General features: G+C 45.4%; 1 protein-coding gene across 1 annotated transcript; it reads right to left on the bottom strand.

Annotated features, from left to right (window-relative positions):
• Nucleotides 1–3,274: 3,274 nt before the first annotated feature.
• Nucleotides 3,275–13,699, bottom strand: LOC137332797 (P2Y purinoceptor 4-like). Its single transcript, XM_067996734.1, has 3 exons — nt 13,541–13,699; nt 6,293–6,354; nt 3,275–4,521 (listed from the first exon to the last, which is right to left on the bottom strand). The coding sequence occupies exons 1-3, from the start codon at nt 13,697–13,699 to the stop codon at nt 3,405–3,407; spliced, it is 1,338 nt and encodes a 445-aa protein (XP_067852835.1). The 3' UTR covers nt 3,275–3,404.
• Nucleotides 13,700–14,976: the final 1,277 nt, after the last annotated feature.

Below are 14,976 nucleotides of genomic sequence, written 5' to 3'. Positions count from 1 at the left end.
CTTTCACAATTTTTGTCACTTTATTGTAACATTCAGTAACCCAGGATTCGCAACACATTTTAAAATGTCACTCAGGGCTGCAGAACATACTTGTGATTTGTTTTATTAATTTTTTATTTAACATTTCATAATTATTTGAAAATTTACAGTTGAAGACATATTAACAAATTTATTTTAACCTCATTTTTAAAATTATTTCAGTTACCTTTTTAAGCTTCATCCCTTTCTTCCCAACAACATGACATGTTCCCACCCCACTCCCATTGCTGCTTGTGAACAGATCTGCTACCCCAAGTTAGCACTATGTCTCCATGCTGGAATTTCAGTTTTCCTCAACAGAAATTCCTAATATCTGTGTATCTTAAGACCCACATGCCCACTCAGAGTGTAAGCTGAATGGTTGGAAGTATTATCCATTCAAGAATAGTCAGTCAAATATTTAGTCTCTCCGAGCTCTGAACGACAGTCTTGTCATGGTGGCTGTTGGTAAAGAATCCCAGGATATGGATTTCTGTCCGAGAGTGTTCAGTGTTGAGAAATACAGTGGCTTTATTAATATTCTGATAGACAGTACTAGCCTCTGGCAATCCACGCCATGCATTTCACAGACAATCTGTATTCCCTTGTTTTTATATCAACATAAAATATGGATCTAAATTCAATATGATACATTGTACAGGCACACAGCCACAGGCAGTAATGCATGGCGAAGTACTCCCAGCTTTTAGCGCCAGTTTTGTGTTAGTTCTTCACCCAGCTAGCCACGTGGCCTGTTCAGGCTCGAATGGCTGATAGTCCCATGGCATCAAATTAAATGGCAGTATCCCATTGCTGGTCGTCCATTTTCTTCATCAGGATATCAGTTTTAAATTTTACTAAGACAGGCTGGACAGCAAAAGTCCAGTTTTGTGGTATATTTTTGCAGTGCCTACACAAAAATATCGAAAGTAGACCAATTCAAACTATTCCAAAATAAAGTTCAGTACTACCAGCAAAAAAGAGAAGTAACTGGACCAGGCTATACAAAAATATAAAAATGTAAACTGAGAAAGAGTCCAACTAAATACCATCGTAGCTCAGAACCAGGGGAATGAATCCAAATATATATTGAAATTAGTAAAAAGCTGAGCACAAAACTTAATACAAAATATAACAAAAGCATATCGAGCAATAATAAGCCAGAGGCACTGCTTTTAAATCGGCAGCTTCTAAACAAAAATCATCCTAAAAGGCATGAGGCAGGAAATCCTGCCAGAGAGACAGTGAGAGATTCTGCGTTGAAGTATATGTTCTAAAAGTTGAATTTTGAGATGACACAATAGCTGAAAAAAATGGTCTTAATACAATGTTTTATTTGAAATTGTCCCCTAAGCCATGCCCCTAGCCCAATCTTCTCACATTTTGGACTTGACAAAAGTTGGGCAACCCTACCCAGAAGTGTAGAAAATTAGAATCATAGAATCATAGAATGATACAGCACAGAAGGAGGCCATTCGGCCCATCGTTCCTGTGCCGGCTCTTTTAAAGAGCTATTCAATGAGTCCCACTCCCCTGCTCTTTCCCCGTAGCCCTGCAAATTTTTCCACTTCAAGTATTTATCCAATTCCCTTTTGAAAGTTATTATTGAATCTGCTTCCTCCACCCTTTCAGGCAGCACATTCCAGATCATAAAAACTCACTAACAACACTTAAATCTGTGTCCTCTGGTTACCAACCTTTCTGCTACTGGAAACAGTTTTTCCTCATTTACCCTATCAAAACCCTTCATGATTTTGAGTACCTCTATCAAATCTCCCCTTAACCTTCTCTGCTCTAAGGAGAAAAACCCCAGTTTCTCTAGACTCTCCATATAACTGAAGTCTTTCATCCTTGGTGCAATTCTAGTAAATCTCTTCTGCACCCTCTCTAAGGCCTTGACATCCTTCCTAATGTGCTGTACCCTGAATTGGACACAATACTCCAGCTGGGGCGACCAGTGTTTTATAAAGGTCTAGCATAACTTCCTTGCTTTTGTACTCTGTGCTTCTAATTATAAAGCCAAGGATCCTGTATGCCTTTTTAACAGCCTTCTCAACTTGTCCTGCCACCTTCAAAGATTTGTGAATGTATACCCCCAGGTCTCTCTGTTCCTGCACCCCCTTTAAAATTGTACCATTTAGTTTATATTGCCTCTCCTCATTCTTCCTACCAAAATGCATCACTTCGCACTTCTCTGCATTAGATTTGATCTGCCATGGGTCTGCCCATTTCACCAGTCTCTCTATATCCTCCTGAAGTTTGTTACTATCCTTGTCGCCGTTTACAACATTTCCGAGTTTCATGTCATCTGCAAACTTTGAAATTATGCCCTGTATACCCAAGTCCAGGTCATTAATATATATCAAAAAGAGCAGTGGTCCCAACACCAACCCCTGGGGGACACCACTGCACACTACCTCCAGTCTAAAAATCGACAGCTCTCCACTACTCTCTGCTTTCTATCCCTTAGCCAATTTTGTATCCACGCAGCAACTGCCCCTTTAATCCCATGGGCTTCAATTTTGCTAACAAGTCTATTATGTGCTACATTATCAAACACTTTTTGAAAGTCCATATACACATCAACCGCACCACCATCATCAACCCCCTCCGTTACTTCATCAAAGAACTCAATCAAGTTAGTCAAACACAATTTGCCTTTATCAAATCTGTGCTGGCTTTCATTTATTAACCCATATTTTCCCAAATGCCTATTAATTTTGTTCTAGATTAATGTCTATAAAGTTTCCCACCTGAAGTTAGGCTGACTGGCCTGTAGTTGTCAGGTTTTATCCCTTTCTCCTTTTTTGAACAGAGGTGTAACATTTGCAATCCTCCAGTTCTCTGGCACCACTCCCGTATCCATGGAGGATTGGAAAATTGTGGCCAGAGCCTCCACAATTTCCACCCTTTCTTCCCTCAGCAACCTAGGATGTGTCCCATCCGGACCAGGTGACTTTTCTACTTTGAGCGCGGCTAACCTTTTTAGTACCTCCTCTTTATCTATATTTGTCTTATCCAATTTCTCTTATTTGGTTCAAATGCAAAGACTGGAGTAGGATTTGGTGGCACTGATTTGCATTCCTCAGCTGTACAGTTTATTGTTTGGCTATGTTTGTCTCTAGTCACTTCAGTTGGTGAGGTTTGGTTTGGTCCATCACAGATTTGGTCTGAACATCAATGGTACCCAGAACCCATTACTCTGCATTGGTGGTGGAACTTCTATTTAGTTCCTGCACCGATCATTGTGGGTCCATCTAACTGTCAATATTGGATCATTAGACTAAAAATGCAGAGAATTCCTTGATATTTGCATCTGATTCAGCCTCACCTTTGGCCCTGGGTCAAGGAATAGGCACTGCCAGTGCCAACCACTGATCACCCATTCATTTAACGTCACATAATGTGCTTGGTACCGATCGCCGAACACAAGGTTTTCTCCTCAGCACCACATGCACAAGTTTTCCTCGATAATTGTCTCCAGCTAGGAAGTACAGGATAGGGTCAATACAGCTGTTGACACTGGCCAGTGGTCTCGTGATTTTGTATGTAAAATTCACAATGTTAAGTGCATAACAGTTCTTCTTGAGTATCCTGAAGGTGTAGTACATTGTCCTTGTGATGTGGAAAGGTACGAAACACAGGGAAAAGACAAACAACACAATGATGATCATTTTAATGGACTTCTTCTTGACATTGGATGAGGATCTGTTGGAGCCAGACACGTGGGTTTTGTTCAACTCTCTGGTCATTAAGCTGTAACAGAAGATAATGATGAGGAAGGGGATGATGAAGAGAATCACCATGGTAGCAGAACTGTATAAAACATATCGGGGAAAATCTTCCCTACGGGTCGTGTCGTGGCAGAGTGTGTCGTCATCCCGACTGCTTGTTGTGACGAAGAACAAATTGGGAATGAGGCAGATGATGACGGCTACCCAGACCAGCATGCACACAGCCCAGGCCTGCTTCACATTGATCCACTTGAGCGATCGGATGGGGTAGCACACACCCATGTACCTGTGCACACTGATGCAGGTGAGAAACAGGATGCTGGAGTAGAGGTTAGCATAGAAGAGGAAGCGGGTGAACTTACACAGGACCACACCGAATGGCCAATCATTCCGATTGGCATAGTAATATGTTAGGAGTGGCAGAGATAGCACATATAAAAGGTCTGACACGGCCAAGTTAAACATATAGATCACAGTGGCGTTCCATGGCCGCAGCTTACACAGAAACATCCACAGTGCTATGACATTGAGAACCAGGCCCACCACACATACTATCCCATAGGACACTGGCAATAAGATGTATTTGAACTCCTCATCAAAACGGCAACTGTTATTGGTGCCACCAGAACCACTGGCATCATCAGAACCAGTTACCAGGGGTGCAGACTCACTATATCCAGAGGTTAAGGACATTGATACAGTCGGGGCCAGATGATAGCTCAATATAATTCTCGCTGCCATTTGATACGGTCCAAGGTCAGGGACACACCTGGAAAAAGAACAACAAATATTGCTCAGAGATGCTTTATGAGGAATACAATAGCATCTGAACCCCTTTAGAAGCCCCACAATAAAAATAAGCTGTACTACAGTACTACAACACTCAGGCCTAAAAGGAATCAATCTTATAATAGACTTGTGCCCTGTCCAAGTGTGTAAGTGACATTGGTAATAGCTGGTATATCTCATCTACATCCTGTCACAGAGAGAGTTCTGTCATACTTCAAATCAAATGAAAGACTTTATAGGACCTTCAGAATTTGTTCCACCTGACCTGCACCCAGGCAAAGGTTGGGGAGGACGATCTACCCCAACATTTTATAAATATATGCGATTTTGATAGTTGCTTTAATTTTGCTTACTTACAGGCTTAGGTTCCCTGACTGGAAGAGAACCTACATTCCTCATGTGTGGTTAGAAATGCCATAGGACATTTTTCTGCCTTTTGTTAGGGAAGGTGACTGTAAGCAATCTCCTCATCTGTTTTGTTTGTTAATTCAATCATTTCAGGCATATTTCAGAATGTAACAGGCTTGGAGACCACAAACACATATCATTATCACTAATAGCTGAGCCATCAGAGTCAGATTTGATCTGTTTAAAGGTCAGCCAGATGCCATTGTGCCTTTTGACTGTTGCTTGGCACACCCAATTGCCTGCCTTGAGCTCAAGTAATCCAGTTCTCGTGACACAGGAATGCCACACAAGGTATCTCTGGGGGTGAGGCTATGCCCTGGCATAGAAATATATTTGGCAGCCTTGTTCCAATTCATGGTTCTTCCTTTTCTACTTTTCTACACCTCATGTAGAAGCGAGCACATAAAGGCTCTGTGAGAGCAGACTAAACCTCACATATAACTTTGTGTTATGGATGCTGATCAAGGTTCAATAGTATTAGGAGAGTTAGCAAAGTGTTGCATTTTTATTATTTTTGTATCCAAGGAAGTGCAAAATATTCTGTATACAAACAAAATCTGCTGTGTTAATCTCTTGCTACTGTTTAATTTTCTTACTTCTTTAATAAACATTTAACAGTTTGTACCCTAAATCATGTGGTCTGATTGAGCAATCATTCTTCCATTATCTAACCTATACTGTACCTGTCCTGGGAGTGCTTGATGGGACAGTGTAGAAGGAGCTTTACTCTGCATCTGACCTATGCTGTTTCTGACTGGAAGTGTTGATGCTGATAATGGATACTAAACTAATAATGTTTCATTCCCCTGACATCCCTCACCAATTTGAGCAAAAAAAGAAATCCACCATAAGAATTTTGAAACTTTTTTTCCTGAAATGTTTCAGATTAATGCTGGAACTTGGTTTGAATTAATTATATGTCCATTGACAAGGATGGATTCTGTGAGAGATCACGGATGGGGTGATGATGGTCACTCTACCTCACTCTGTTGTATTCAGATTAACTAGCAGTAAATTTGCATTCTGTCAGCACTCAGAGGAAAACTAAGCAAATTTATCGCATGAAATTGGATCATTGAGCACAACTGCATTGGCTGTAAAGTACAACCAGTAGAGAATTAGTCTTTCCAAATATGTCTGTCCGTCCATTTGTTGTGTTCTACCCTACAGCAGGACCTAACTCAAGCCTCACATTCATGATATTCTTCAGCCACTTACTAGGGAAAAGTTGCTGAAATGGCTTCCCGTGGCCTTCCTCACAGTTTTTATCTTCGGACTACCTTTTCCTACATGGACTACAATCAAGGCTAAAGAGCCCACCCTCACCCACCGGAAGCAAGTACCTCCACTGGATGTCAACCCAGTATTCAGAGCTGGCGTTCCAGTCTCTGCTCGCCAGGCCTATCTGGAACGGGGCCCAAACCCAACTCTTTTGTCTCAGATTCGGGTTCCAAGTATGTAGCAATTTAAAATTCCAAGCTCATTCTAAAAGTGCAAAATATCTCATGTGGCCGTGGTTCACTCTCTAATTCTACTTTACAATATTTGGTATTGAGAAGGTTAAAGAAGTAATGTCTGTTTATTTAAACTGCACATGGAGAGCATGATAAATGTGAAAGATATTAGGAGTGAGTTCATGTGGGGGTTGGTTTCAGGGCTAATATTGAGGTCAGAGTTAATGTCAAGCTTAGCCTTGAGGTTAGTGTCAGGATTAATGTTGAGGTTGCAGTTAGTACCATTATTAGAGTTCATGATTAAAATTGATACAAGTAATGTTAAACTGGAAAAAAATTCAGAATTTGGCCTGGGATCTGTACCACATGATAGGTTATCCAGCTCATGTGCTGTAAATCTCTTGTTTGTAGTGGTTTTTATTGGCATAATTAAGACAGTAAAGAATTATAAAATACAATACAGTTAGGCATAAAGCTAGGGACAAAGATCATCCTCTGTTAATGTTAATCCAAAGTGAGGTAAACAAGACTGTACAAGTGAGACATCTGTTAAATAATCATCATAAAATGCGCACTACTCCCCCACACCAGTACCTTGAGTGCTGAACTAGGAATTTATGAATGAAACCTGCCCAACACCTGGGAAGAGGGCAGTGACAATGATCCATCAGGTATGAATTTGCCTGTTTAGAGGATTTTTCTCACAGCAGGATTATTGTGTTAGGTTTGAACAGTTGGAGTTAGAGGACCAGGAGGTGTAGTCAACCTTTGGAGGAGGAGGAGGTAGAAATGGTTGAAAGTGAAATGCAGTCAATCATTGATTGACAGAGTGTTCACCTAAGTCTATAAGTTGACTCATGCATAAACAGTCCTATTTTATTGAGCATAATCTATGAGCATCATGTTGCCCATTCCTCCTCATAACCCCAATGCTAATGCCCAGGATTTCTACCTTTGTAAACTGTGGGCAGAACTCTCACAAAAACAGGGAGAGAAATTTGACCCATCTGTTGCTGAAATTCAACCCAGAGAAACAAACAGTACAAGCAGTTCAGAGTTATGGCCATCTGAAATTAACTTCATTTATCAGGATTTTTGCAAATTGGTCTCGAAAACTTTTATTTATACAGCGTTCCTCATGTTGAACGTTGTATAATGTCTCAGTCCCATTGAGCTTTCCCATCATAGCTGTGCATTGATTCTATTTTTGATGTTGACAACATTTACAGTTGTGTATTTCTGAAAAGGAGAAGCAAGATCTGACCCTCAGATTGGAGAATGGAAACAACCTGCAAGTTAATCCCAGGCACAAACAATTCCCCTAATGGCTCAATTGTTAAACTCATCAGGGCCGATTTTCCTTTCAGCTTTCTCCAGCTGTCATAAATACCTTTGATTGAAGCTTGTCCATTTAGGGGTGGGAAATGGTGTGCTACTGCAAGACTTAAATATTGCTGCAACTAAAAGCGACAGACATCATCATTACCATTTCTATACAGGGAAAGAAGTTTTGAGATTTCATAATGGCTGCTAAGTCTGCAGGAGGGCAGAAAGATTCCATGTTCCCTAATGGGACATTGGAAATATTGCTACAGGAAATGATGGCAGAAGAGTGATACAATTTTTGGTACCAAGCACTGTGGGAGGCCCAAGAAGAAATATCAAGGGGCAATGGTGGAAGGTGGCCAGGACAGTAATTACCAATGCCACCACCTCCACTCAGCCAGACAGTGCCAGAAAAAGTTTAATGACCTTACCAGGTCACTAAGGAAAGAAAAACAACTGCACCTTCCAAGAATGCACTGTATTAAGCATGCCAGCCATTTACAATGACCCCCTAGCCGCACCCCCCTCCCACCATCACACTATGTTAAAGTGTTTAAGGAGCTTACCATTAAAGCGTGTAAGATTGCACATGCCCTGAACTCATAGCTTTCACCTACAGCTGTTCCTTTACTCATTTGTTATATGCATTTATCCCTCAAAAGCCTTCTGTGGAATGTAAATGCTTGTTATGTGCACCAATCACTGGACCCATTGGGGGTTAAATTTGATAAAGCCCAATATAAGGCTCGGGGGTCGTGGTGCGCGGTTAACCCGTGCCCGGTGTTACCGATGCAGGCAGCATGCGAGATTCGTGCTGCATCCTCATTTCCATGATTTCCACATGCAGCCAGCGCTATCCGCGCTGTTGAATGGCTGAACGCACCAGCAGAAGGCCCGATATGGGGCGTGGCCACCATTAAGTAAAGGCAGCTTGCACCTCTTAAAGGGAGGTGCATTGTCAATTGATGACAGGCAGAATGGTTGGAGCGGCAAGACAGCGTGCCCCGAGGTTCTCCGACAGTGCACTGGAGACCTTAGTGGAGAAAGTGCAGGAACTGACAGCCATCCTGTACCCGTAGGGTGGCAGCAGACCCTCCAGACACCTGCTGCGGAAGCAGTGGGAGGAAGTGGCCGTGGAGGTGGATGGCAGGAGCATAGCAGAACGCACGAGGATACAGTGCCGGAAAAAGTTCAATGATTTGACACGAGTGGTCACGGTGAGTGAATGCAAGTGTCAAGTGGCACATCCTACCAACCACAGCACTGCTCCACGCACAAAACCCCCCCTCACCCACCGACCACCAACAGTGCCCATCCGTACAAAACGCTGCACTTCGGATGTGGAATCTCACCCTCACAGAGTACCACACTGGCAATCCACACACCCACCACTCACAGGTCGCACACACTGGCAGCTAATCAACCATGAGAGGCACATCCCCCAAACACATTGCAGGACACTCACTGACACACATCCCTCTGTCTTGCAGGAAAAGGTGGCACATCTCAGCCAGCAGATCGAGAGACCTGAGGGAGGACAGGCACGCCTATACGTCCTCACCCTCATGGAGGAGACTGTGCTACACATCACTGGGCGGAACATCGCTGCGGCCGTGGCCACTGGCGGCGCTGGAGGTCCCGACGAAGGGGGTCTCTGCATACCTAATCCTCCTTCTCGCTTCCCACAGCTCCCTTAGCCCACAATCTTTTCTGATGCACATGGTGAAGATGGTGGCAGCAGCCACGCCTTACTCACCCCTATCCCCACTCCACAACCCAACCCGTCTCCCTTTGTCATTGTAGGTGCCCAAGAACTGGAGCCGGCACCGTCCGAGGAGGAGGCGAACGAGGACACTGATAACAAAGCCCCACCGTCACTTGATCTTACACTCGCATCCACCAGAGACTGACACTGTGTGTCCTTTAGAGACTAGGTTAGAGGAGGGCACTGCATGTGGTGAGACACCGGGCACAAGTGCACAGGAGCCAGGACGGGGGGAACGGATACCACAGGTAATATATGGGTATGGTAGCATAGTGGTTATGATACTGGACTAGTAATCCAGAGTCATGAGTTCAAATCCCACCATGGCAGCTGGTGAATTTAAATTCAATTAATTAAATAAAATTCTGGAATAAAAAAAAACTAGTATCAGTAATGGTGGCTATGAAACTACTGGAATGTCATATAAAACCCATCTGGTTCACTGATGACCTTTAGGGAAGGAAACCTGCCGTCCTTACCCAGTCTGGCCTATATGTGACTCCAGACCTACAGCAATGTGGTTGATTCTTAATCGCCCTCTGACATGGCCTAGCAAGCCACTGAGTTGTAAAATCTCACTACGAAAAGTCATAATAAGAATAAAACCAGACGGACCACCTGGCATCGGACCACTAGGCACCGGACACGACAACGGCAAACCAAGCCCAGTCAACCCTGCAAAGTCCTCCTCATTAACATCTGGGGACTTGTGCCAAAATTGGGAGAGCTGTCCCACAGACGAGTCAAGCAACAGCCTGACATAGCCGTACTCACAGAATCATACCTTGCAGCCAACATCCCAGAGGGCGTGGCTCTGCGACCACAACATTGACTCCGGACCCCATGATATCTCATGGCATCAGGCCAAACATGGGCAAGGAAACCTCCTGCTGATTACCACCTACCGCCCTCCCTCAGCTGATGAATCAGTCCTCCTCCATGTTGAACACCACTTGGAGGAAGCACTGAGGGTAGCAAGAGCACAGAATGTACTCTCGGTAGGGGACTTCAATGTCCATCACCAAGAGTGGCTCGGTAGCACCACGGCTGACCGAGTTGGCCGAGTCCTGAAGGACATAGCTGCCAGACGGAGCCTGCGGCAGGTGGTGAGCGAACCAACACAAGGGAAAAACCTTCTTCACCTCGTCCTCGCCAATCTACCTGTCACAGATGCATCTGTCCATGACAGTATTGGTAAGAGTGACCACCGCACAGTCCTTGTGAAGACGAAGTCCTGTCTTCACACTGAGGACACCATCCAATGTGTTGTGTGGCACTACCATTGTGCTAAATGGGATAGATTCAGAACAGATCTAACAGCTCAAAAGTGGGCCATCAGCAGCAGCAGATTTGTACTCCAACACAATCTGTAGCCTCATGGCCTCGCATATTCCTCATTCTACCATTACCAACAAGCCAGGGGATCAACCCTGGTTCAATGAGGAGTGTAGAAGAGCATGCCCAGGAGCAGCACCAGGCGTACCTAAAAATGAGATGCCAACCTGGTGAAGCTACAACACAGAACTACATGCAAGCTAAACAGCGGAAGCAACATGCGATAGACAGAGCTACGTGATTCCACAACCAATAGATCAGATCAAAGCTCTGCAGTCCTGCCACATCCAGTTGTGAATGGTGGTGGACAGTTAAACAACGAACAGGAGCAGGAGGCTCTGTAAACATTCCCATCCTCAATGATGGCGGAGTCCAGCACGTGAGTGCAAAAGACAAGGCTGAAGCGTTTGCAACCATCTTCAGCCAGAAGTGCCGAGTAGATGATCCGTCTCGGCCTCCTCCCGATATCCCCACAGAAGCCAGTCTTCAGCCAATTCGATTCACTCCACGTGATATCAAGAAACGGCTGAGTGCACTGGGTACAGCAAAGGCTATGGGCCCCGACAACATCCCGGCTGTAGTGCTGAAGACTTGTGCTCCAGAACTAGCCACGCCTCCAGCCAAACTGTTCCAGTACAGCTACAACACTGGCATTTACCCGACAATGTGGGAAATTGCCCAGGTATGTCCTGTCCACAAGAAGCAGGACAAATCCAAGCCGGCCAATTACCGCCCCATCAGTCTACTCTCAATCATCAGCAAACTGATGGAAGGTGTCGTCGACAGTGCTATCAAGCAGCACTTAGTCACCAATAACCTGCTCACCGATGCTCAGTTTGGGTTCCGCCAGGACCACTCGGCCCCAGACCTCATTACAGCCTTGGTCCAAACATGGACAAAAGAGCTGAATTCCAGAGGTGGGGTGAGAGTGACTGCCCTTGACATCAAGGCAGCATTTGATCGAGTGTGGCACCAAGGAGCCCTAGTAAAATTGAAGTCAATGGGAATCAGGAGGAAAACTCTCCAGTGGCTGGAGTCATACCTAGCACAAAGGAAGATGTTAGTGGTTGTTGGAGGCCAATCATCTCAGCCCCAGGACATTGCTGCAGGAGTTCCTCAGGGCAGTGTCCTTGGCCCAACCATCTTCAGCTGCTTCATCAATGACCTTCCCTCCATCATAAGGTCAGAAATGAGGATGTTCACTGATGATTGCACAGTGTTCAGTTCCATTCGCAACCCCTCAGATAATGAAGCAGTCCGAGCCCGCATGCAGCAAGACCTGGATAACATCCAGGCTTGGGCTCATAAGTGGCAAGTAACATTCGCGCCACACAAGTGCCAGGCAATGACCATCTCCAACAAGAGAGAGTCTAACCACTTCCCCTTGACATTCAACGGCATTACCATCGCCAAATCCCCCACCATCAACATCCTGGGGGTCACCATTGACCAGAAACTTAATTGGACCAGCCACATAAATACTGTGGCTACAAGAGCAGGTCAGAGGCTGGGTATTCTGTGGCGAGTGACTCACCTCCTGACTCCCCAAAGCCTTTCCACCATCTACAATGCACAAGTCAGGAGTGTGATGGAATACTCTCCACTTGCCTGGATGAGTGCAGCTCCAACAACGCTCAAGAAGTTCGACACCATCCAGGACAAAGCAGCCTGCTTGATTGGTACCCCATCCACCACCCTAAACATTCACTCCCTCCACCACCAGCGCACAGTGGCTGCAGTGTGTACCATCCACAGGATACACTGCAGCAACTCGCCAAGGCTTCTTCGACAGCACCTCCCAAACCCACGACCTCTACCACCTAGAAGGACAAGGGCAGCAAGCACATGGGTACAAAACCACCTGCACGTTCCCCTCCAAGTCACACACCATCCTGACTTGGAAATATATCACCGCTTCTTCATTGTCACTGGGTCAAAATCCTGGAACTCCCTACCAAACAGCATTGTGGGAGACCCTTCACCACATGGACTGCAGAGGTTCAAGGAGGCAGCTCACCACCACCTTCTCAAGGGTAATTAGGGATGGGCAATAAATGCTGGCCTTGCCAGCGATGCCCACATCCCATGAACGAATAAAAAAAAAAGGTGCCAGCTCGCCGGAGGGCGAGGTCACACAATGGTTCTGCTGCAGAGTAGTCAGAAGACGCTGATGGGCTTACGCAACCAAATGCTTGGTGCACTGGAAAGCCTGCCAGAAAGCCTACACACAATATCATGCGGCATGGAGGAGTCCACCTCGGACTTGGCACAGGGCTTTGCGCAGAGCTTGGAGCCCATCCTTACCCACACGGAAGGGGTGGTCACCTCCATCAGTACACCTGTGGAACCCACCATGATACAGTGTCTGATAGCCGATGTCACGGCTTCCATTGCAGCACAAACCAATGACATCAAAGGTCTGCAAGCTTCAGTAGAAGCTCAGACATCTGTTATCGCAGCTCAGACTGATGCCATGGAAGGTCAGACTGCTGCTATCATGAGTCTGGGGACCACTGTTGCACGGGGCTTCCAGAGCGTCACAGCACTCCAACAATCCTTCTCCAGCTGATCACCAGGAGTGCTGAGGCACCGCCCCATGTGAGTGGCAGTGGCACCATGGCAGTCGAACCTGCTGTCCTCTCCTGATGAAAGCATTCCTGCTCCCACCCCTGCCACTCTGCCAGTGCCCTTGCTGTTGCCTGTCAGCCAACCAGGCCAGACTGCTGCAGCCCATGCCGAGATGGTGTAGTCTGAAGCTGGGTCTTCCCGGCCCAGAGCTGCTCAAGGTCATCCTCCAAGGCCATCTGCACGATCCTTAATTGAAAGCCAGTAGCCTTCCACCACCCATACTCCAGCCACTGGGGATGCATCTTGTAGGAGCACTAGGAAAGGCAAAGGCACACGAACGACAGGCACTAAGGGAATACACAAGGGTGAATAGTGTAATGTTTGATACTTGAGTTAATGTGTTACATTATAAATTTGGATTTGAAGTCACAGTTGGTGTTGGTTTTTATTTATGCGAAGAGCTGCGGGCGGAAGCAATGTGTAATCATATGGAGGGCAATTTGATGATCTTGTGGGAGAGGACAGGAGGCGAGTGTAGGACTGTTGTTGACTTTGGAGGTGTCGTTGAGGTTACTGATAAGGGGAGCCTGCAGAGCCCTGGCAGACAGGGCCTGTGCACCTTGTTGTTTCCTTGTGCCTTCCTCCACTTTCTACTCTGTCTCCTCTCCCTCCTCCTTAGCCTCTTCCTCCGCCTCAGCCTTGTCCTCCTCCACAGCCTCTTCCTACTCCTCCGTCTCTTCTTCCTCCTCCTCCTCCTCCGCCTCTTCCTCCTCCTCCTCCGCCTCTTCCTCCTTGTCCTCCTCTTCCTCTGCCTCTGGCTCAGGGTCTTGCCGGATAGGCGGTGACTCGGGCTGTTTCAGCGTAAGAGCGAGGTTGTGCAGCGTGCAGCATACCACAACGAATCTCGACACTCGCTCAGCAACCTTGCAAGGGATCTTGTGAGTGAATGAGTCAAGCTGGCACCATTATATTGCGTGGAAAAACAACCTCATAAATCTATAAGAGTTTTATGAATAACAACACCATGTATGGTGTGAGGTTCTTGCCATGGAGCTTTAAAAACCCAATGCCTCTTGAGCTCAGGGCAGAGGACGGGGCAGAGGATGATGCAGAGGAATCCATGAAGTACACCCAGCTGTCAGAAGACTACAACCTCTGCACAGAGATCGACCAAGCTGTAAGAAGACTACGAAACTGTCAGAAGATTTGAAATGATTATGCCGCCAACTTAATTAGGAACTCTGCCCAGAGATCAAACGGGATAATAATGTTTTAACCTCTGTATTATAATTGTCTTCACACTGTAATATTACCGTCTTATAATATTGGATACTTTTAGGTTTGTTTTGACTGTTAACAAATAAACAATGATTACCATTTGACTTCACGTCCAAATCTGTTACACCAGAGATGTATTTATAGTGGAAGACTTAAAATCTAGGGCTGTATTCAATGAAGTAGAGAAGATTAAGAGAGGATCTAGTAGAAGTGTTTGAAACTCTGAGAGGTAAATGGTTATGATAATTTCCAATGTTCAGTGAATCAGAAACAATTACATAGAATTATATAGAATGTACAG

This window comes from Heptranchias perlo, chromosome 15, assembly GCF_035084215.1.
Source record: "Heptranchias perlo isolate sHepPer1 chromosome 15, sHepPer1.hap1, whole genome shotgun sequence".
Lineage (NCBI taxonomy): Eukaryota > Metazoa > Chordata > Chondrichthyes > Hexanchiformes > Hexanchidae > Heptranchias > Heptranchias perlo.
The sequence above is the reverse complement of the archived record's forward strand: the minus strand, read 5'-3'. Positions and strand labels throughout refer to the sequence as shown.

Excerpts from the sequence above, each read along its gene's own strand:
- LOC137332797 (XM_067996734.1), bottom strand. The coding sequence starts at position 13,699 with ATGCATCCCCAGTGGCTGGAGTATGGGTGGTGGAAGGCTACTGGCTTT. Across the intron at positions 6,355-13,540 it reads GGCTGCAGCAGTCTGGCCTG|ATAGGCCTGGCGAGCAGAGA; the intron begins GTTGGCTGACAG and ends GCCCCGTTCCAG. Across the intron at positions 4,522-6,292 it reads TGGGTTGACATCCAGTGGAG|GTGTGTCCCTGACCTTGGAC; the intron begins GTACTTGCTTCC and ends TTCTTTTTCCAG.